This window comes from Helicoverpa zea, chromosome 22 (assembly GCF_022581195.2).
Source record: "Helicoverpa zea isolate HzStark_Cry1AcR chromosome 22, ilHelZeax1.1, whole genome shotgun sequence".
Lineage (NCBI taxonomy): Eukaryota > Metazoa > Arthropoda > Insecta > Lepidoptera > Noctuidae > Helicoverpa > Helicoverpa zea.
This window is the reverse complement of record NC_061473.1, coordinates 9,343,736-9,368,083: the sequence shown is the minus strand read 5'-3', so window position 1 is coordinate 9,368,083 and position 24,348 is coordinate 9,343,736. Positions and strand designations below refer to the sequence as shown.

General features: G+C 36.5%; 2 protein-coding genes across 2 annotated transcripts; one reads left to right on the top strand and one right to left on the bottom strand.

Moving 5' to 3' along the window:
* Positions 1 to 127: 127 nt before the first annotated feature.
* On the bottom strand, positions 128 to 4,951 carry LOC124641218 (gastrulation defective protein 1 homolog). The gene is made up of 4 exons (XM_047179241.1): positions 4,194 to 4,951; positions 2,639 to 2,750; positions 2,045 to 2,240; positions 128 to 1,791 (listed from the first exon to the last, which is right to left on the bottom strand). Exons 1-4 carry the CDS (start codon positions 4,776 to 4,778, stop codon positions 666 to 668), a joined length of 2,019 nt encoding a protein of 672 aa, XP_047035197.1. The 5' UTR covers positions 4,779 to 4,951; the 3' UTR covers positions 128 to 665.
* A 280-nt stretch (positions 4,952 to 5,231) lies between these two features.
* Positions 5,232 to 24,090, top strand: LOC124641220 (digestive cysteine proteinase 2). Its single transcript, XM_047179243.1, has 16 exons — positions 5,232 to 5,388; positions 5,615 to 5,702; positions 6,463 to 6,550; positions 11,737 to 11,842; positions 12,314 to 12,437; positions 13,421 to 13,562; positions 13,773 to 13,888; positions 14,492 to 14,606; positions 15,363 to 15,443; positions 19,824 to 19,945; positions 20,281 to 20,382; positions 20,951 to 21,077; positions 21,420 to 21,525; positions 22,055 to 22,144; positions 22,605 to 22,702; positions 23,147 to 24,090. Exons 2-16 carry the CDS (start codon positions 5,642 to 5,644, stop codon positions 23,331 to 23,333), a joined length of 1,665 nt encoding a protein of 554 aa, XP_047035199.1. The 5' UTR covers positions 5,232 to 5,388; positions 5,615 to 5,641; the 3' UTR covers positions 23,334 to 24,090.
* Positions 24,091 to 24,348: the final 258 nt, after the last annotated feature.

The following is a 24,348-nucleotide window of genomic DNA, read 5'->3' as shown; positions in this document are numbered from 1 at the left end:
GTGACACATACATCTTTCGTCTTTATTGCGATATTATGATAATATATAATTACAATTTCTTATGTCAATACCACAGTACTATTATAAGTGAGTGAACCGGGGAAAGACAGACAGTAAAAAAACATTGTAGTAGAATCCATCATTTATTTCTTACATATTTACAGGATAAAACATCATTTCTTCAAATTCTATAATTTCAGTAGGCTGTAGGTACTGTCTATCTTCTATTCACGTAAGCTTTTAAAATGCAATAGGTACATGCTTCAGTATTTTCTATATCAATAAGTTTTTCATTCATTTAGTCTTCAGAAGGGAATATAAGAATGTTGAAGTTTATATCAAACTTGATTATGGCGTAAAGAGGTGGGTAGATAGTAGATTTTATACTATTGTTTTGCATTGCTTATTCATTATTATTATAATGAAGAAATACATTCAAGTTTCTACTTAGTTCAAACGTGATTAAATTGCAATGTTTGTTTGATATGCTTCAAATATGTACAATATAGTGCTGATGCAAATGCGTTTATTAGATTACAAATTTACTAGGGAGATGTCAACGGTGCCAAGACGCAGGTCACAGACTCTATAAGTGAGGATCCCGTCAAAAACATGGGTTGACAACTACTGACATACAAGATTTCTGCTAAAACATTTACTCCTAATTAAGAAGACTTGGGTTTCTTAGCATCTGAAGGCCCATCTTCCTCCCCACTCTGAAAAATAGGCTGCGGCTGAGTTTTCTTATAAGCCGGGGCCACCCAGAAGGGATTTTCCTCTGCTTCTTTCGCATATTTCAGGATAGCTTCCCTTGGATCCTGTTCATCGTCTACCCTCTTACTTAATCCCAGGTTCCTGATGACGAAGGAGCTTAGAGTACTTCCTGAGGCAGCTACCCTACCTCCCTGTCCTGATGTGATGGGTAGGTCCGGTCTATGGGACTTGACAGGGTCCAAGCGGTCTTTTTCCATTTTCTTTTTACTTGTTCGCAATTTCTCCTGTCTAAATAGTGGTAATGCATGAGGAGTGATAATCTGTTGAGCGCTCACGACTTCCATCGTGTGTTTCTTCCTATGTGTTTTAACTATACACAGTTTTGCACCACGTAAACTCTTTTTCTGGTCAAAGTAGCATTTGACTACGCCGTTTCCGCATCCAACAAATATTTGATTCAATTTTGCGTGCCAAATAGCTTTTATAACGTGTGATTTTGTCACATCTATATGTGTAGTCTGTTCAAACGTCTTTGTGTTATAGAATATTAACTTTCCTATATCCTGACCCCTTTGGAGTGACTCTCCGGTGAACACCAGTGTATCATCAGGACTGAACGCACAATCCGTTTGCTCATACCTTGAAAATAGGTCCCCAAAGACATGTAGAGGTTTCCTAAAGTTTCTTAAATCCCATATTTTGAGGGTATCATCATTTCCTCTGCTTGCAAGATAGGAGCCAAGATAAGAGTAAGATATGCTTGATATTTCTGATTGTTTCTGATGGCAATCTCTCACACAGGCTGTTGTATTAACGAAATTCTTTCTATGGTCCCACATTTGAATGGAACCGTCGTAGCAACCACAAGCGACCGTGTTGCCATCTCTTGAGAACGTGCAAGCAGTTGGGTTGGTCTTCAAACCTCCTTGCTGTCGAGGTTTTATGACAGCTTTGTGCTGTTTTGGGTTTTCGGTCAGCCAGAGTCGAAGGGTTCCGTCTTGGGAGCATGTCATGAATTCTTCTCGGATATGCGGGTGCCAGCAACCACTGTTGAGGGCTGCTGTGTGGCCCTTGGTCCTGGGAAAAATAAAGCAATTTGTAAACAGTTTTCGTCAAATAAAACGACATATACATGATACGTAACAATTATAGGTTTTATCACCAGGGTCCCCCAGGTGACTGGGTGGAGGACCTGTCTGAATAGGGAATCGCTCCATTACAACTGCACACGGTATTCAGATGCAGACAAAAAGCTGACCCCAACATAAATGGGAAAAGGCTAGGCAGATACCACAGTCAAGAAACTCTTTTTTGTATATTTATTACTCACTTAGCCATATCCGTAATATACTGGTCTCCCTTCACACACTCCAGAACTTCAAAGCCATCTCTATCCAGCACTTTAGCTTGAGCTGTACCGCTCACCACCAGTATGGAGTCTCCGGTTGTGGAGTATTGTAGGGCCTTGATGGGATGGTTCTCACAGGGTTGGAGAGTGCGGAATGATCGCATTGATGAGTCCATGCCTAGGAAATAATGGTTGTTGTTAATTGTATTACAATAAAATAAAAAAAACGATGCACCCTAATGACCCAACAATGATTCATTTTTTTTGTGTGTGTTTAGATTTTCAATGATATAATAAGAAGGTAAGAAAAACTACAAAAACTTGGCTGTTTTCCTTTGGCAGTTTCACATTGATTCAAATATTGGTTTAATTTCATCATAATGGCCTAGGTTACTAGGGAATCGTGTAATCTTTCCAACAGTGGTAGAAGTTTTCAAATTGGTTCAGAAGTTTCAGAGCCTTTAGGGTGAAAAAAAACAGTCTTTATTATATTGGTATAGAAGTATAGATAGAAAGCACCTAATATAGTAACATTTTATTAAGATGACAAAAAATACAGGGTATATTAATACTTACCAGCAAAATCCCAGAATGATACATCATAATCTATGGAGCCTGTCGCCAGCCGAGCTCCTGAAGGGTCAACTGCGAGCGCTACCACAGCTTTGGTACCATGGAGCATCTCCACCTAAGGAACATTACATAGTGGATTATTTTAAATGCAAAAGGTAAGTAAATAAAATGGGTGGAGGGAACCAGATCGCGCGGCCGATCACCTATGCGCTGGACCGATCAGGTAAAATCCACAGTGGGTAGCTGCGTGTCAGACTGCCCCAGAGAGTCTGCTAACAGAGAGAGATGGCGGGAGATCGTCAAAAGAGCTGTGTCCGCCTCTAATGTGAACGCCTCAACGTGACCACGACCGCTCTGCCAAGAGCGAGTCGACAGAGAAGAGAGAGAAGTAAATAAAATAAAAAAAAACAAGTTAAGTGATTTAGATTTTTGCAACAGTTTATAGTAAGGTAATAATTACCTTACTATAAACTTTGGATAGGAGAGTCCGCACACTGTTGACCGCAGAACGAATGCATCACCCACGATCGTCGGTGATGAGATTGTACATCCCACGGAAATGTGGAGGCCGAGGCTTTTTAAACCCGAAGGGTTTGTATGTGCAATTATGGACGAAGTTATCCTGACGAATAACTACCGGAGGTATATCCGGGTGAGTCTATCAGACATATTATATCTGGTTGTTCTCGTTTGGCTAACAGTGAATATTTGCACAGGCATAACCAAGTGGCCAAGATCATCCACCAGCAGCTTGCTCTGCAATACAAACTTGTAGATCTTGAGGTACCGTACTACAAGTATGCGCCCGACCCAGTTCTCGAAAAGGACCATATCACATTGTACTGGGATCGATCTATCATCACTGACAGAACTATTGCAGCCAATAAGCCTGATATAGTGGTGATAGATCGATTAGCGCGCCGCGCGATGATAGTCGATGTCGCCGTCCCGCATGACGAGAACCTCGTGAAAGCTGAGAAAGAGAAACAAATTATATATCTTGACTTAGCACACGAGGTTGTCGCCATGTGGGATGTCGACACGGCTGTTATTGTGCCGATTGTCATTACGGCCAATGGTCTAATAGACAAGAGCCTCGACCAACACCAGGAGGAGGCTCTCGTTGGGCGGCTGGATCAAGGGACTGATTCAGAAGGCAGTACTCCTTGATACGGCGCGTATTGTGAGGAGGTTTCTGTCTCTGGGACCCTAACCACCGGTACCTTGGACCTTGTGCCCGATATCGGGGGCCATCTATTTTTTATATTTTTAAATGTTATTTTTTTTTTTATAATATTTAATAAATGATATGTTGAAAGATAAATAAATGCACTAATAACCTTACTATAACCTGTACTTACGTTTTATTATATGAAGATCAATTATTGATCTTCATATAATAAAAGATTTATTGGTCTCAGGGTTATTGAGATTTCTCATTTGAAATATGGCCTAAGGGTAACTTATATAGGTTTTTAGATACTTTCACATAGGTTTAATGAATTTATGGTAACTTCTCCATAAGCTTACATACATCTTTAAATTAAAATATTCTCACCTCATGACTATTAGGTATCCTTTTCTCCAAGGGCAGATTCTCATCATCATCATCCCCACTTAATTCATCATAGCTGTCCTCCCCATCTTTATCACCTTTCTTTCCTTTAGTTTTATCATCTTTATTCAGAAGTTCTGGTGGTATTGGTGGGCCAATCACATCATCATCATCATCATCATCATCCTGTGCCAACTCTGGCGGTAAAGGCCCTATCACCTCTTCATCACTTTTATCATCATTTTTTGTCTCTGGTTTGTTCACCATAGAGGCTTCAGCCTCCAACCTCTTTTTATTGGCTTCTTGAGCATTTACCTTTGCCTGTTCCACTAATTCATCGAGATCGAAGTTCTTAGCTTTTTTACCGAAGTTTTTGATACCCATTACTTGTTGTACATGCTGATTTTCCAAATCTTCGGCTATTTCTTCGATTTCCTTGTGTTCTTGGATGGGAGTACGTCCGAAAGTGCCGAAGCCGGACGTGTTAGCTTCATTATTGTCACCTTCGCTGGTTTTGGGTATGTTAAACTTTATTTTGCCGAAGGATATCGGTTTCTTATGCATTTTTACTTGCTTGTTATCGCCCATTTTGTTGCTTATTTAATAACAACGGGTTTTGCAATAGTTGTAACTGTAATCTTAACACATAAGGTGTAATATAAAATTAATTATTTACAATTATCCACCGTAAATAATTGTATTTTCGCAAAACGAATAACCACAATTCGATTGATGTTGTGGTTCCATTGACATTTTATCACTGACATGACAGTCATGACTACAACTGTCATTCAATTGATCGAGTAACGTTTTGTTTCATTGTTTTCAATTTGTGATTAATTAATGAAAACAAAGCACGCCTCTCACTCATTTCTGTTTGTGTTAAATCTATCAAAATACTTATATTATAAATTAATTAACAATTCTCTAAGATTCTAATAAATCAATTGAAATATAGTAAAACAGCGCAACATTTGGTTGACACGTTTTATTACAGCTTTCGCTGGTTTAACTTTTTTTTTTTTAATCAATTTTCGTTCGTCTGGCAGCGTCAATAGTTTATTTTTTGTGTAAATAATTTATATCAACAATAAATAAGCATCCTTTAGTTTTCATAATTTAATTATATACATAGATTTATGTGTAAGGCAATAAATACAATAATACATTCCTCAAAAACTGACCAAATCCTCGTAAGGTAAGGCAAGAGAAATAACGATGAAAAAACATGAAAATAAATAAATAAACTTGAAAAACATTCTGTAACTAAGTAATAAATCATTTAATTAATAAAACTTTCGAAATCTCTGCAAAAAATCCTTTTTACACGTGTAAATACTTCACATTTACAAAATTGTTAACGTTGCGTTTTTTTTAGTATACGTGCAACGAATTTCTTCATAAAGGCTTGTCATTCTGTGCAGGGCTCCGGTCCTGAGCGGTCAGCAACGATGTTAGTGCTCCCAATATTGTGTGTTTTCCTCGGCTCGGCCGTCGGATATATTGATAAAGGTATGTAAATAACTTTAATTTATAATATCCTTGCTATTTACAGCAATATTTATGTCTAATGACGGTTTTGGGAACAGGAAAATCGTGATTACATGTTCTATATTTGAATGTGGTCAAGTTCAATGTAGGTAACTCATTACTGGAAATTACTTTTTGCTACTGCGGGTAGACTACCTATATTTTTTGTATGAAATAATGACTCTTTGCTATCTTTTAATACAAGAATAGATTTTATTTAGATAAATATAGTCGAAAGATGATCTAAATAAAATACTGGCCATATAAAAATAGCAGCATTCAATATAGTTTTTTTTTCTCTTATCTAAAAGTTGATATTTACTCAACATTAACAAAACAAATCTATATTTACGATAGTGATATGAACTGATTTATTAACTGTACAGTTTATCTGCTATAAATAATTCAATTAAAAATAAAACCGTTTATAATCATGGTCAATTTTTTTTCTACATACCCTCAATTTTTTTGGAGGGAAAATATGGCTGCAGTATTTTTTTCTATAATGACTAGCTACAAAGACATTATTTTAAATAAAAATATATGCATTAACATCATCTGCCTACCCTATTCCCAAGTATGTTGGGGTTGGCTTTCAGTCTAACCGGATGCAGCTGAGGACCAGTGCTTTAAAAGGAGCGACTGCCTATCTGACCTCAACCCAGTTACCTGAGTATCCCAATGCCCCTCGTAAGTTATCATCATAATTAACAAAATTGTTTTATTAATGTTTTATTTCTAGATGCTCCTCCTCAATGGAATCCAGTTTACACCGTGAAGGGGATGCTGAACATCCCTTATGCGGAACTCAAAGAACCGTTCTATACTTGGTAAGTTTTTTTTTAATCTAGGCATGGCATATTGAAGAATATTTTATCTGTTTCTAAACTTCTTCTTGCCCAGTTCCTAAGTAATTTGGATTAGTGCAATATGTTGTAATAACTCAATTTATACACAAATGCAAGATACACAATTTAGTCAGTTTCCTCATAATATTAGGTCATACAAGGGAATCAAAACATAATAATATTTCAATACATTTTTATCTAAGTAGTACACACAACCCAAGGGAACTTATTCCCCTACCCAAATAAAAGATAGTCTATGTTACTTGTAAATAGTCTGGCTTCCCAACCATGAAATAATTTTTGAAATTGGTTCAGAAGTTTCGGCACCTACACAAGCTATATTTGCATCCGTGCCATATTCAAGGAGGTAATTATGCTAATGATTCTCGACCCAAATCAATAAAAAAATTGGTACGTAATTTTTTTTCTTTAATTATTTTTCGGAATTCCGTAAATGTCATCTAGCCTTATTTAAACTTGGCGCGTATGTTACTGGCATTAAACCCGTGCTGCACCCTCACACAAACGCAAACACAAAGCATACGCAACGATCACTCATAAATTTCATTCATAAAATTGGATAACTTCGGAAATACCACGACATTACAATGACAAAAAAAGCAGTGCATATTAGTTATTTCCCATCTACTGTAATTCCAATCGATTATTTACGTATTGTATGTCCTCCTCCTGAACTATGGCACAAATGCAAATCAACACCTTGTAGAGTACGAACAAACAAATGTTTCCCTTATATTATATTAATATAGACTTCTTATATTAGCATAGATTATTTATTTAATCATTTATTTATTTAATTCCCACGGGACGCAGATGAAACCGTTGGTGAAAGCCAGTTAATAATAATCAGTAATTTGATTACATATTTTTTATTGAGGTTCTTGACCCCTGTCTAACCTTTTGATCTGAAATAATAATTATTGTATCAATGACTCATTTCTTTAAATTAACATCTGTGCAAATAATTAGTAAGAATTTGTTACTGTTCATAGCTTTGGTATTTCAAATAATTTCTTTGTGTTTAAATAGAGTGAGTAATTTTGCACAAGAAATATACATTTCGCAAATCATTAGCATATTTTGCTCTTATCGGTCCTTTTAATTATTTTTAGCACTGAATATAGTCTTGCTTTTCCAATTGACATATCCAACTTCTGTCTTCAGCTTATAGTTAGTCTAGATTAATTAATTAATATCAATTAAAGAATTTAAGAAATGTTTTACACAATTTAGATCAACCAAATTAGCACTAACATCCATCAGCGGTTTCACACGCGTTCCGTTAGAACTATTATACACACCCAAATAAAACGTAACCTATAGGGCCTTACTACAAAAACTTTAACCCCTGTTTTACACTTGTCTAATAAAATTTTGGCTGCAAAATGAACCATATGTCAACGTCATAATTTGTCATTTTTTTAGACAAGGCATAAACTGACGTTTAAAAGTTTTTGTGGTAAGACGGATAGTCTTCTCTTCTTCGATAAATGGGCTATCTAGCAATAAAAGAAATTTTCAAATCGGCCCAGTAGTCCCCTAGTATACCGCGTATAATTTAAAATGAACATATAAAACTGGTCTGTTCAATAAAATAATTCAATTATTATTTGTATTAGATACCTACTTAAGTGAATTCTGAATTCATAAAAAGCCTGTAATTAGCACAATGACCCAGAGGTATGTAGGTACTTGTAAATCAAAACAAATATCCGTCGATGTCATCAACATTGTTCTTGTTTGTAAGCAAAGTTAATTTCAGGAAATTCACGTCAGTACATATTTGTTGCTATGTGATTGTAGTAGAATTTGCATTATAATGATTATGCTGGGTATATACTATACTTATTTTTCCTAAGAAAATAAACTATAGCCTGTGGCTTTCTAATTGTAGAAATTTTCTATTTTGATAACCGATCGATCCATGGTTTTGAGATGACAGATCACTTGACATAGTGTCTTCAGGGATTTGAGTTGGCACATTTATTGTTGACTAGCTGTTGCCCGCGACTTCGTCTGCGTGAGCAATATAGAATTTCTAATTTCGTTTATTTGATCATTCATTGCTCAACCCCCGTAGGTGATAGCGTGATAATATATAGCCTATGTGTTGAGCTGGCCCCCAGGTAATAGTTTGCCCCTGGCTGGAGGCTTAAGCTCTAGGCATCCACAGGGATTTGTCCGGTTAAGCAGTAAACAGCCTCCTAGGCTGAACTGCGAGATGCCATTCAACAAAAAAAAAAAAAAAAAAAAACCCAGGTAATAGTCATGCAAATTTTGATTTAAATCCATGCAGTACTTTTTGAGTTTATCCGGGACAAACAGATAAACAGACATACAGACAAAATTCTGAAAACTACATATTTGGGTTCAGAATCGATTATGGATCACCCCCCAAGTATTCTTTTAAAAAAATATTCAATGTACAGTTTTGACTTTCCTATCATTTCATTATATGTAAGTATAGATACTATTCTATTCATGAAATGAAAGTGGTTTCATTTTTATATAAGTATATAGATAGATTAAACCGCAGCTCGAACCTACTGCCTATGCTGATTCATAGACATATGATAATTATGCATCATCACACATCAACAATCAAGGTCTTGCAAATCTGATGAGCTCTCCTCCGCCAAAGGATTATCATCATTGTAATCTTTTATTTAGAGCTCAATTTAGAGCTTAGAGAAATTTAGAGCTCAAAATAAATAACGTGGAACAATTTGCATTTATCGAGAGCATCACGGTGAATATAGTGCAAGGTTAGGATTTATTATAGACTTATTGCCTTTTGATATAGCGTTTATATTAGCTTGACAAATGTTAGGTAGGTCTAAGTCAACTTCTCCTGCGGTTGATCTTATTTTAGTACTTACCTGTTGCATAGGTGCGATTGATTCTGCACATACACACTAATCTATACTAGCACAATAGAGAGGAATACATTTTTTGTGTTTGTTTGTATTTTAAAGGCACCGAAACTATTGAACTGGGGCCCGATTCTGCTAAGTTAATGATGTCAAATTTCAATAAAAATTGAATTTTGTATGTATGTATTGAACAGAATCGAGCCCCTGATTAGAATAAACTTTTTGGAACCGTACAACTAGTGTGATGACGTTTCGTAAGAGCCTGCGAAGGCCATTGAAATAAAAACCGGGTAAAAAGTAGCCTAGTGTCATTTTTCAGGCTCTAGACTACCTCTGTACCAAATACTAATTTTGTATGATGTTCACACACAGAAATACACTTTTAGGTACAGCGGAGATCACGCTATGATCCACTATCGCGTGCTTCGTAATGGTAATAATGATTCGGCAATTTTTACCGAAGATAGTTAGAGCTAGAGGTTTTTATAGGAGTACGTACATATTTACACGTAATCTAAGGCTAAACGTTGGCTATGCAATTTGTTAAATTATTGTGATATAAACAGATGACTGTCACATAATCGTGTCATCAGTTTTTTTGTTTTTTTTGTTTTTTGCTCATGGTTAGAAAAAATCAAATGCTTGTCGGCCATTAAATTGCTACAGATATAAAGACCTTACTTGTAAGTTTTATTTATTAACTGTTTTGTACGTGCCTTGTACAGTTGGAAATCATCAGTACGTTTTAAATGGTATTTTATATATTTTAAAACGTACTGATGATTTCCAACTGTTTTATATACAGTGACAGACTACAGGTTAAGACAATCAACACAGTTGACATACAGTACATAAATCCGAAGTCCAGTTATTCCAGTATACAACATTCAAAGATTAATATGCTTCGTTAGAGACAGTAAAGTTGAAGTAATATTGAGAAGCTACTACAAGACACTAAACGAATAATTACAATTTATTGCAATAAGTTGAGAAGCTTGTATGTAAGAGAACCATTTCGTAGTAACGATCGCAGAAAAAAAATTGATAAATAAAATCACAATTAAAGATCTTAAAAAACCCAACGTTTAATTCCATGGAATAAAAACAAATTACGAGTTAAATTCTCAAAATAAAAGTATCCTACGAAGATTAGATTTACAGAAAGAGCAAGTTGGTCAAGGCGTAAATAAATCACTCACAACACATACACAAATACAAGATATAACAGCAACATATACACGTACATATTTGCGCTAGATATGGCTCATGACCGGACGACCTTTAGTTGATAAAGTTCAATACGTGTAAACAAATCTTCTATGTCTTTGTCTCAAATGTATACTGGCTGATTATGTTTGGAAAGACGTAATTAATGACATTCGTTTTGTCACTAAATAAATTAATGTTTTCAGAATATCATGAAGAAAAAACATTTTGCATAAATACTATAACGTTAAAGCGATTTTTATTAGTTTTAATGCGCTAATCTATGAAACTACAGGGTGGATTTGAAACACTAATTTCCACCAGCGCAGCATAATTTACTCTGCGCAGACAAGTTAAAAATTAGCCTACAACCTTCTTTCATAAATGGGCTAACTCGTCATCATCATCCTCCGAGCCTTTTTCCCAACTATGTTGGGGTCGGCTTCCAGTCTAAGCGGATTCAGCTGAGTACCAGTGCTTTACAAGAAGCGACTGCCTATCTGACCTCCTCAACCCAGTTACCCGGGCAACCCAATACCTCTTGGTTAGGCTGGTGTCAGACTTACTGGCTTCTGACTACCAGTAAAGACTGCCAAAGATGTTCAATGACAGCCGGGTTCAATGTTTTTAGAGGTAGGTAGTCCATTTATTGAGCTAAGCTAGGTATAGGCTACTTTATATTCTGTTGCGAGAAGTGGTTCCTATGGGACACGGGTGAACCGCTGGCATAGGTCAATGTACAGCTAAATTCATTAAAACTTTCGCATTTATATTATTAGTAGGATTGCGTATTAAATAATTTATTGCATAAAACACAAGAAAAATATTTTTCATTCAGTTGCAGATATGAAAACCTCCAAACTATTATTTTCATTTATTACATAAAACACTGATCTAAGGGGAAGGCCTATGTTCAGCAGTGGACGTCCTATGGCTGAGATGATGATGATGACATAAAACACTAGAAAAATACTTTTCATTCAGTTGCAGATATGAAAACCTCTAAACAATGTTTTCCCCATTTTCGTTACTCAGCCATTGCTAATGACAGAATCGTATTTGTTACAGGTATGACAGCAAGGCCAGTAAGTCCCGCATTGACTACTATGGCGCTATGGTCAAGACGTTCCAATTTGCGCCCTCAGCCTACAAGCCTTATGGTACTTCTATCAAGGTAAGTTTTTGTAACTTAGTCGGTATTTCTATACGTAGGTACAGCATCGCAAAACTCAATGGCGGTTCGCAGCTAATTTCATAGCATAAGTTATTTTTCGCATTTGGCCTACTTCCCTCCTGCAATTTCGTGTTTAAAATAATTGTACCTACTAGCTTTAACCCGCGTTTAGAGGGAACTACTTCCCGTAAATGAATATAAATAGCCTATTTGCTGGTCTGTTACGTAAGTTTACTGTCAAGTATCATGGAAATCCAGTAGTTTAAGTGTGAAAGAGTAACAAACTCCATGAATACAAACTTTCGCATTTACATATAATAACATTGGTGAGATCTGGAGTTCTAACAATTTCTTGAAAAAATTATGCCTTTATAATCTTTAACATAGTTTTCGTTTTCCTTCTTATATATTTTTTGGGACCCTTAAACCTTATGTGCTTATGGTTCAGAACTGATCTATCTTTTCCCTCAGATCGCCCCGGTGACGACAGAAGATGTTCTGAACCAAGACACGTGTCTCCAAGTGAATGGCACCCAGGACTCCACCGTAGGCATACAGACGGTGCTGCCTGATATGACTGACTTCAAGTTTATTGGTAAGTCCCATAGAAGGTTCTAGAAGGAAGATGTTCTGAACCAAGACACGTGTCTCCAAGTGAATGGCACCCAGGACTCCACCGTGGGCATACAGACAGTGCTGCCTGATATGACTGACTTCAAGTTTATTGGTAAGTCCCATAGAAGGTTCTAGAGGGAAGATGTTCTGAACCAAGACACGTGTGTCCAAGTGAATGGCACCAGGACTCCACCGTGGGCATTCAGACAGTGCTGCCTGATATGACTGACTTCAAGTTTATTGGTAAGTCCCATAGAAGGTTCTAGAAGGAAGATGTTCTGAACCAAGACACGTGTCTCCAAGTGAATGGCACCCAGGACTCCACCGTGGGCATTCAGACAGTGCTGCCTGATATGACTGACTTCAAGTTTATTGGTAAGTCCCATAGAAGGTTCTAGAAGGAAGATGTTCTAGACACGTGTCTCCAAGTGAATGGCACCCAGGACTCCACCGTGGGCATTCAGACAGTGCTGCCTGATATGACTGACTTCAAGTTTATTGGTAAGTTGCTTAGAAGGTTCTAGAAGGCTTACAATCTGTATGCGCAGTGGTTCTTTTGCCAGATACCGGGGTGCATGCATAATTTACTTCTTTTTGACCGACTTCCCAAAAAGGAAGAGGTTCCAAATGATGTTTTTGACTGACTGTTTCGGACTGTTTCTTTCTTTTGATTGAAAGTTGGACTGTTTATTTCTTAGAGATATTGCCAGGTTATGTCTTAGATATTAAAGAGTATGTAAGCTTAACTAAATGTTAAAGTGAAGGTTAACAATTACCGTGATTATACTTCAGACCAAGCGAGCGAATGCCTTCTGTGCCCTTCTCTTATTTCAGAATATATAGCACTTCCACCAAAATAATTAGGGAAATAATGGAAGCGTACTGTGATAGAATGCTCTTTTTCAAGTCGTTTGGTCTAAACGCACCTTTTTAAAAATCTTGTTTTTTTGCAAATTGTTTCAGGCACAGAAACAATGCAAGACTCGGAAACGGCCAAATGGCAGTTCACCCAGACGATTGGTCAGAAACTGAACAAGTACACCATGTGGGTGAAATACAGGAAGTCTCTCAAATACAGGGGGGATTCCGTGCCCATTCCTGTCAGGTAAGAACCCTGTAAAAAAGTTCCTCTAATAAATGAGCTATCTATTACTGAAATTTTTTTAGAATCAGCAGTTCCAGAGATTAGCATGTTCAAGCAAAACAAGTAAATTCTTCAGCTCTTTTGACGTAGTTGATCAAAAAGTGATATTTTGTTTCCTTTCATGCATATGTTAAGATTTTTTAAAGAACTAATTGCATTTTTGATATTCAGGTACGAAATGAAAGGCTTCAACTCTCTGCTGGGCTCCCACTACGATCACTACTATATCGATTATGTAGACTACGACGTCGAAGATATTGATCCCGCTATCTTTAACATCGATTCTTGTAAGTACCGAATTTATTACTAAGCCTGATATAAGATACATTGGGAGAGTATTATTTTCTTTTCATCATCTGCCTAGTTTTTTCCTGACTATATTGAGGTCGGGTAGTCACGAGCTGACAACCCGTCGCATGGTAATGTGTTGCCCGGGTAACCACAATGAGGAGGTCAGATAGGCAGTCGTTCCTTGTAAAACAGAAAACACTGTACTACTGGTACTGAACTGCATGTTGTTAGATCGGAAGCCAACCGACATGGTTACAATACAACATAGTTCGATTAGACTTCTACTTTATCAAAATTTTCTCTAAACTAGTTGGAGGTCTTTGTTTTCAGCCAAACTATAGCCATATATATTATACTAGCTTCTGCCAGTGGTTTCACCCGCATCCGGTGGGAACCTTGGCACGAACCCGGATAAAAATAGTAGTTTATAGCCTTTCTCAGTAAATGGGCTATCTAACACTGAAAGAATTTTTCTAATTGGACCAGTAGTTCCTGAGATTAGCGCGTTCAAAAAAACAAACAAACTCTTCAGCTTTATAATATTAGTATAGATTTTGTCCAGTTTTACAACACATAATAGTATTCTATTTGTTTTTCAGCAATGAAATGTTCATCGTTCCCGGGTCCGGGTAGCCGTCACTACGCGACCTTCAACCCTATGATGGAGTTCGTGCACCCAGCCAACGAGGATCACGTACACCATGAGTTTGACAGGTTACAACATACCTAATTAAAAAAATAAATAAGAAAAGTTTTTATTTCGGGGTCACTACTGTGGAGGTATGAGGGCAGAGAGTAAAGCTCATCATACCTCGCACTAAAGGGAGAATCCTCCGACCGGACAGGTGTTTTTGTCCGGAGGGCTACTGCCCGACAGTTGTTGTCGGGGGTAATCTATGTGTATTATGGTGCGCGCGAACACTGCATGTGCGATGCAGGATAGTAGATGATGGTTGCGTCTTCGAATGTGTAGATGGCGGTGTCTTAAGTTGTAGTACCGCTACAAGTCCATTTGGTTATAGTACATACAACACAGAACTTAGATACTTGTGTTAGTACTGATAAACTAGGGAAATAATGAATTACTTTACCCCACAGTGGTATGTAAGGGTATCCAATGCCACAGTATGGGACTGTCATTGTATGAAACCTCGCACACTTCGGTAAATTGTCCAAATATGAAAGAATCACAGAAATAACAACTGTTTACTTTGAAACTTGAACCTGTAAAATTCATAGTAAACCATTGTTTACATAGAAATACTTTTACTTATTTTATCGCGGTTAAATTAATATTGTTACATCTCAACGTTTCGGATTCTTTACAGCATTCATGGTCACGGGCAGTGAACCGTTGTTTTAAGAATGCAATTATGCTGTCGGTACATGGGCCCTTTTTTAAGTATATAATAAATATATGTAAAGATTAGCTAATTTGACATTAAACTATGTATGTATATTCTATTTCAGATTCAAGAGGAAGCACAGTAAGCAGTATGCCAGCGAGGTGGAACACGAGAAGAGATTGAACCTCTTCAGACAGAACCTCAGGTAAGTTTTATTTAAATGCTTGAGTTCAAGAGTTATATTTTTACGATGTACAGGGACCATATTCTCCCTTAATAAATTAATATTTAACTCATAAAATTGTGAGGTCATGTTTAGTATTAATATTACTCTACCTATATTATTTACCTATATTTACATATTACTCTACCTATTAATGCTCAATCCTTCTCCGTGTGAGAGGAGGCCTGTGCCCAGCAGTGAGACGATAAAAAGGCTGTTACAGAACTTTACTTAAAAGTGACCTACGAAACTCAAAAACAACGAAATTCAAATGTGTTGTACCTTTTTAGTTACTTGTTCGTTAAAAAAGAAAAATGAGAGTCCATTATTTCAGTGTTAAAATTGACAAAAAGTAATTTGCTAATTTTTTTATTGATGATGAGAACTTTAACTCTCCTTGCAACTGAAGGTAAAACCACAGTATGAAGAACATACAGTAGGACGACGCCTTTGATCTCGTGTTAAGACCGCACCGCGGATTTTTTGATTTTAGATAGCTCCGCCCACTACACTTCCGCGTCTATCGCGTCGCGCAAGCTATACTCTTCACTCAATGTGTAAAATTTGAATTTCGCGCCAATCGCACACGCCGAGGTCAGCGCGGGGTCAGGAGAACCGAACAGGGAAGATAGGGAGCCGCAACTTACCTAAGTTTTTTATTTTTTGATCGGATTTTTTTTTTTGTTGTACTTACAAAAATTATTTGTAATGAAAACTTTTTATGAAGAGTAATATGATAATTTGGACGCGTATGGTTGTGTGTATGTATGTGTGGTGTGTCGTGTATGTGTGTTTGTATATCCAGAACGGATGAATCGATATGTATTTAGGTTTTTTTGTTTGAAATGAAATTAATCGGGAGTGTTCCTAGCTTTATTTGGTGAATATCGGCCCAAGATGGCCGCCGCCACAAAATGGCGAATAACATATTTTTTTTACAATTCCTTCAGTATGGATATCAAATGAAAGGGCTTGATTAGTATGTAGAATCATGTATAATATTATTTAAGGTCCAAGATAGCCACCGCCAGAAAATGCTGAATTGCATTGTTTTTTTATAGCTCTCTCAATATGGGTATCAAATGAAAGCGTTTGACCAGTGTTAAATAATTTATACTAATGTTATAAAGAGGGAAGATTTGATTGTTTGTTTCTGTGGATTGTATAAGCTCTGAAACTGCTTAACTGATTTGATTTGCTTTCACAATTAGAGATTTACACTATCCCCAGTGAATGTAGGCCATATTTTATCCGGGCACAGGAAGAAGTTCCCCAGGAATGCGGCTAAAATCGCGTTAAACAGCTAGTAAAAATTAAGTGGTTAAGGAATAAAAGCGTCGCAGATCTTGTGTGTTATGTATGCTATAAATGTATGTAGTGAAGCTGTAAGGTATCAAAGAAGTAATGAAGCTAAGTAATTCATTTTTAAACATATTTATTAAAACTGAAATATAAATAATAATATAATGTAAAAAAAAGAATTTATAGTATAACACGGTCTCCATAGATTTTTTGTTCTCAGAGTGCTTATAGTAAGTTCAACTCAGTCTTGCGCGCGGTTATGTGTGGGTAACCCTTGTACATATACAGTGACTTTGTGTGCGTGACAAGAGGTACAGTCGGGTACAAATACAGTTATTTAGGGGTTACGGCTGTTTAAGGAAAAACAGTTATTACGTAATTTAATGTTTATTTATCTGTGTAAATATCTATTGAAATTATTAAGTTAGTTTTTGATTTGTTTAATACCCAATAAAAATATTTATTTATTTATAATGATTCTGAATCGCTACTTGAAAAATCAAGTCCACACTTTTATTTATTGTCCTCGTACCCCGAGCTAGAAAATATGTAAGGAGTATTTAATTCATCTTAGATATTTCACCTCATTTATTTCTTAGATACTGTCAATGTCAATTTGAAAAAACTTATGAGAAAATAATGAAAAACTGTAAGATGTAATAATAAAAAGCTTTGGATGTTGTTTCATTTTTTGAAGCGCTACCTGACTCCTTAAACATTTTCTTCGTGAACAACTAGACATTTTTGTAAACGACTGTACCCATAACAAAAAGCGATAAGAACACGTCATGCTCGGACGACGTCACTGTCACACGAGCGCAAGTTGTATATTTACAAGCCGACGCACACATAGGGCCGCGCGCAAATCTGAGTTATCGTCACAAATTATTATACCTACGGCCGGAGCGACAACATGCGCAGGTCCGACCTCGACGAGGGCTATCGCCGGACTGGCTCGTCTCCGTACACATTGTGTATCAATCGCTAGAGCACGGACATAAGGTTCAGAATTGCGTAGCGTCTATCATGATCGCTGCCGCTCAAAAAATCCAATATCTTAAAACTTTAATTAAAAATGTTTGGTAATAGTTATGGAAAAATGACTTTGACAGAACGTTAATATTGATGTTAAGAATATATTAGAGTAATTTTGAAACATAAAGATAGTGTAACTTCCTTGTAATTTCAAAAATAGTACTTTTTTAGACGTGTTTTCGGAATTAATTATGATCGAGTAAAATTATCAGTATCGTGTTTTCGTTCTGGCAGAATCTAGATAAAGATATCAATTTACCTATATCAAAATTTCAGATCCATTGGTAAGCGGGTAGTCCTATAATTTGGCATGGCAAACGGCTATCAAAATCACGGTGGCGTCTTAAATGCCGACATCGTCTAGACCAGTGGTTCTTAACCTTTTTGTCATGAGGGACCACTTTACCAAAAGTTTGGCTTGCCGGGGACCACCCCATTGATTTGTCTAAATTGAGGGTTCTTTGATAAAGAATACAAGCACACTTTATAATTAGCACTCATTTCTTTATTATTTAGCAAAAAACTAAAAGCTACAGATTTTATTTTAATGAGATTTTTGTGACTGCATTCTCTTTATTAAATTCTGAATTCTTCGTTCAGCCCTACTTACATATGCGCGAGCGAAGCGAACGCGAAATTTTTTTCGGACTCGTACGGATACGGACGTGAAATGTATCACAAACGTACTTAACTTTTTGTTTGTTGACAAATGTAAAAACGAGGGCATACAGTTGCTGAATACGCGAGCGAAGCGAGCGGGAAATTTTAATTATATTTTAAGACTCAGAACCAAAATTACGTACAATGTAGCCCAAACGTACTTTAACTTTTTGTTTGTTGACAAATGTAAAAACGAGGGCATATCGTTTTTGAATACGCGAGCGAAGCGAGCAGGAAATTTTAATATTTTTTTAAGACTCAGAACCAAAATTACGTAAAAGGGCTACATTTCAAACCTAATTTTTTTTCTGTTGGTCAAGTAAGATTGATAGCAACGTCGCGAAGCAAAGCTTCGCGGACCACTTGGAATGCCTCCAGGGACCACCAGTGGTCCGCGGACCACCGGTTAAGAACCACTGGTCTAGACAGTAACGCATAGGACAGAGTTATCACAAGTAAACAATATTTGTGAAATTATTTATTTATTGCAGACCAACATCGATAGCAATAAATAAAACAATGTTACATGATATTAATATAATGATAAATATAAAAAAGTCCACCATCTTGGATTTCAAAAAGGATGGCTTTTTCGTAACCAGCACCCCAATTTAACTCAAAATTAACACCCATATCAAATTATAAGAAAATAAGGTCCGCCATCTTGGATTTCAAAAAGGCTGACTTTTTCGTAACAAGCACTTCAATTAAACTCAAAACTGACATCCATTTCTTATTATAAAAATTACGTCCAGCATCTCGAAATTCACCCTTAGTAAATAATAAAAATAAAAAGTTCACCATCTTGACACAGATACGAAACATACAAACACTTTCACATTTATAATTTAACTAGCTGTTGCCCGCGACTTCGTCTGCATTCTCGTGCATTTAATCATTCACTGCTCATCCCCCGTAGGTGATAGCGTGATAATATATAGCCTATGTGTTGAACCGGCCCCCAGGTAATAGTCATGCAAAATTTGATTTAAATTCATGCAGTACTTTTTGAGTTTATCCGGGACAAACATACAGACAAACAGACATACAGACAAAAATTCTAAAAACTACATATTTGGGTTCAGAATCGATTATGGATCACCCCCCAAGTATTCTTTAAAAAAAATATTCAATGTACAGTTTTGACTTTCCTATCATTTTATTATATGTATAGATTATAAAAAAGAAACACGCGTTAGTCCTGAATGATAGATCCCGAACTACTAATATCATTTTGTTCGTAGTTCGGGAGCGGCCTACCCGCGTCTCGCCCCTCAGTCCCCGCACGATTGCCCTGTCTAGACGTCTTCGTTGGACGACTGTGTGATTTTTAGACTGTGGTAAAACATGTTAATTTTGTTGTAGGTTTATTCAGTCGCACAACCGTGCCCGTCGTTCATTCACAGTGGCAGTGAACCACCTCGCCGATCGCACCGACACCGAGCTGGCCGCGCTCAGGGGACGCCGCTACTCCGGACCTAATGAAGGTAATATTTCATTATAACAACTATGTTTATATCTTACCAGCGGTTAATTACTTCCGATAAAAAAATAACCTATCTTAATCTGCATGGTACAATCTACCCGTGAGCCAAATTTCATCTAAATTAGATAAGCTGTTTCTTGCCTATGACTTTTTGCCTGTATCACTGTATTCTTGGAGTAAACTTTGTCACTTAACTGACTCCCCAAAAAGATAGTTTATCGATTGGACCTTATGTAATGTATATAGGAATATGTTGTTTTATCTCTCTAGTTAGTCATGCACCCACAGACTGACCTTATTTGTGATCCGTTGTCAAAATAAAACCTTATTTTCTAGGTCTGCCATTCCCATACAGTCGGTCTCTGATCGAAGAGGAGACAGACAAGCTGCCCACTGAACATGATTGGAGACTCTTTGGAGCTGTTACACCTGTTAAAGGTAATTAATTAATTCACAGTATTTTTGGACAAAGACTTATAATCGTAAATTTTTTCCATGGAGTTTTTGTTGTTAGCCTAATGGCAAAAAGGTTTATTCAAGGTAAAAAAGGTAATTCGCTTTAAATATCTGCATACTTTTGAAGATCATAAAATATTGTAAATTGGTTAGTCAAAAGCCAGTAAGTCTGACACCTGTCCCCACCTGGGAGTACTGGGTTGCCCGGGTAACTGGGTTGAAGAGATCAGATACAGAGTTGGTTCTTGTAAAACACTGCTACTCAGCTGCATCCGGTTAGACTGGAAGCCAACCCCAACATAGATGGGAAAAGGCTCGGGAGATGATGATGACTTTTGACCTTTACTGTACTTCAAGGACAACCCTAAAATAATGGACACGTATTCTTCCTTATCTCTCACAAACAAATAACGATGAAGATACAACACGATTGAATTTTGTTTACTTTTTAGTACAAATACGTAAATGTGACGTCACAAGCCTCCAATAAGTAGCCGCATACTTTTTTCGAAGACTATAAAATAATGTAAATTCCTTAATTGTTTTACAGACCAGTCGGTATGTGGTTCTTGTTGGTCGTTTGGCACTACGGGTGCAGTGGAAGGTGCCTTGTTCCTCAGCAACGGCGGCAAGTTGGAGAGCCTCAGTCAGCAGGCACTCGTCGACTGCTCCTGGGGGTAAGATACAAGATACAAGCATAGTTTAATGATTATTAATAACTCTAAAGGCGATTTACTTACGAAAAAAATAAAAAAAACCAGGCCCCTTAAAAGTTTCACCACGTGTTTAACTCAACCCCCTGCACCACCAACAAAAGAGAAGAGGCAGAACTCGAATTAGAGATTTAGTCCAATCATGAATACCTAAAAAATGTTCAATAGCATTGCTAACATATTGAAAAGTTGGAAAAAAAAAGTTTGATTATATAAACGGACAGCACCTACCTTTTTACCACTTCTTAGTGTTATAGCTGGAAAAAAGATTCTCTGGTTTACATTGCGATGTTTAATTTCTCTTAGTTTCGGCAACAACGGCTGCGACGGTGGTGAAGATTTCAGAGCGTACCAGTGGATCATGAAACATGGCCTGCCTACTGAGGAAGCTTATGGTGGATACTTGGGACAGGTACCAATCTTACTTATATTATAAATGTGAAAGTTTGTGAGAATGTATGAATGTATGTTTGTTATTCAATCACGCAAAAACGGCTGGACCGATTTGATTGGAATTCGGAACATAGATAGGTGATAACCTGGATTGACACATAGGCTACTTTTTATCAACACTCCACGAGGGCGAAGCCGCTGGCGGAAGCTAGTTAGTCAATATATTCATTTATATACTTATTTAAAATTTTTAGACATTTATTTTGTACTTCTATGTTAGTACTTTTATGTTTTTTTTTTTGGTTATGATGTCGCATTCAAAAAGCTGCCTTCTTCAAGTACAAGCAGGGCCTACCCATGTTTAATTACAATTTATGCAGCCAATTTTCAGTGTTTTCATATTCATATTCATATCATTTATTGCGTTCCACAAGTTTCACATGGTGTTTTTGTTGTTTGTTACTTTTCCTTTTCCTACTTTAATACTACTAACCAACTTACCGAAAAAGAGGAGTATGTTTTATGTCAAAATGTTTTCTTTGTTACAGGATGGATATTGCCACTTAGACAACGTGACTATTGCCACTAAGATCAAGGGCTGGGTGAATGTTACAGCCAACGATGAGAAAGCGCTCAGGGTAAGTTCCATTAAATTATTACAAATGAAATTCGATGAACCACGAACATGACCTACAATCGAATCAATAGTCGTGCATGAGAGGGTGGACCACAATGCCACCTAGACTTCGTTATGTACAATGTTTCTGAGAATATATTCATGTCTCCTTTTTTTTTTAACTAATTAGATTCATCATCATCTACCTTTTCCCAACTATGTTTTGGTGGTTTCCAGTCTAACCAGAATCAGCTGACCAGTGTTTTACAAGGAGCGACTGCCTATCTGATCTCCTCAACCCAGTTACACGGGCAACCCATTGGTTCCTACCAATGGGTTGCCATACTTACTGGCAACCTGGTCATTATACTTACTGACTTCTGACTACCCGTAACGACTGCCAAAGATGTTCAAATGAGAGCTATGAACCCACCAATCTATTGTATCTTGAAACTAATTTGATTATTTTCTTCATGTAACAGTTGGCGATTTTCAAGCACGGCCCAATATCGGTAGCTATTGACGCTGCCCACAAGAGTTTCAGTTTCTACTCCAATGGCGTTTATTATGAACCTAGCTGGTAAGTTTTATAAATCATCTATCTAGCTATTTTATAAGTGTATTAGAACTAAGTAATAAACTAAATTAATGGAATAACTACAATAAGTGATTGACTGTCAGAGACAAACTTCCTTGCTTCAGATTACCCCTAAAAGCTGACAAATCTGGAAATTACAGTCGGATGATTAAGTTCAATACTCAATACTCAATACTTTATTTGCTTTCCATGTTAAATTGCGTTCTAGAATATGTGTGTGTACTGAGTACGTTTTCTTCTTACTCACCTAGATAAACCTACCTATTAATTCGCATAAATGAGCAACGCGTCGCATTATGTATCTATTATTTTAAATTGACAAAACATTTTAATTTTTCATGATAATACTACCTACTTATTGCATTTTTCACGCATTTCTGCCATTCCTAAAATAAACCTCATATTAATCCAAGTTTTCTTCCACAGCCACAACAAAGTCGAAGAGCTGGACCACGCAGTTCTCGCAGTAGGCTACGGCATCCTCAAAGGTCAGAAGTACTGGCTCGTCAAGAACTCCTGGTCTAACATGTGGGGTAACGATGGTTACGTACTCATGTCTACCAAGGACAACAACTGTGGGGTTCAGGCAGCCCCCACTTACGTTCTGATATAGTGGGGTAAGAGTTCTGACTAGGGTAAGGTAGGTTAAACGGAGGGTAACGCTCGTTATTTGTCATTAAAAGTTTCTTGTGTGAAGAAGAGTATATTTTGAATGAATTCCTGTGATTGAAATGGCAGAAATGAATAGTAGAAATTAACTTTTTCACATCATTGCTTATTATTATTGTCATCAATTTAAGCTATATGCCATGTTAGTTATTTAATGTAGTTGTGTACTCGCATTTTAAAACAAAAATGTATGTATGTAGTTATTTTTTTGATGCAATGAGTAAACAAAAAAAGTTTTATGTATATCTAGAAAGTTCTAATGACAAGTAGGCTAGGGTAATAATTATTATGTTGCTACACCCATACCAGTTCGGGTAAAAATTATTAACCAAATTGTCAAAACATATCTATATCAGTCTTAAAAATCATAAAATATTTTCAGATTAATCCTCAAGTTTTTTAGCTACATAAAATAAGAAAAGTCTTATTTTTAACATATAAAAAAAATGTTATCTATTTTTTTTGCAATGTATAAGGTACAAAGTATTGTCAAAGATTTTAATAATAGAAGCAAGAATAGTTGAATTAAGTACGAAATGTAATAGATAAATATTCATATTGTTGCCTTATAAAACTGAATGTATGTTGGCTATGCTTAAATTTTATAAAACTAATAATTGTTAGATTTAAGATTATGAAACAGGCTGTGTAGCTTCGCTCTCTGTTTATAAGGAAATACACTTTTGCATTAATATTTTTAATTCTTGTTTTATTGAAACTCATTTTTCTCAATAATATCCAAAATCCGAATTAAGAACTTCCTCCTTGGAAAGTCGATTTAAAAAGTAACTAAAAATACCTACTTTTATTTTTAGGTGATAAAAAAACACCCGAGTTTAGTGCCTATTTTTGTGGAGCTTAGTTTAATCCAGACCTACTTTGCAATTAATAAAAAAATAATCATTTAATGTATTTTTCTGCCGCGATAATCATTGCATCACATACCATATCAAAAATAG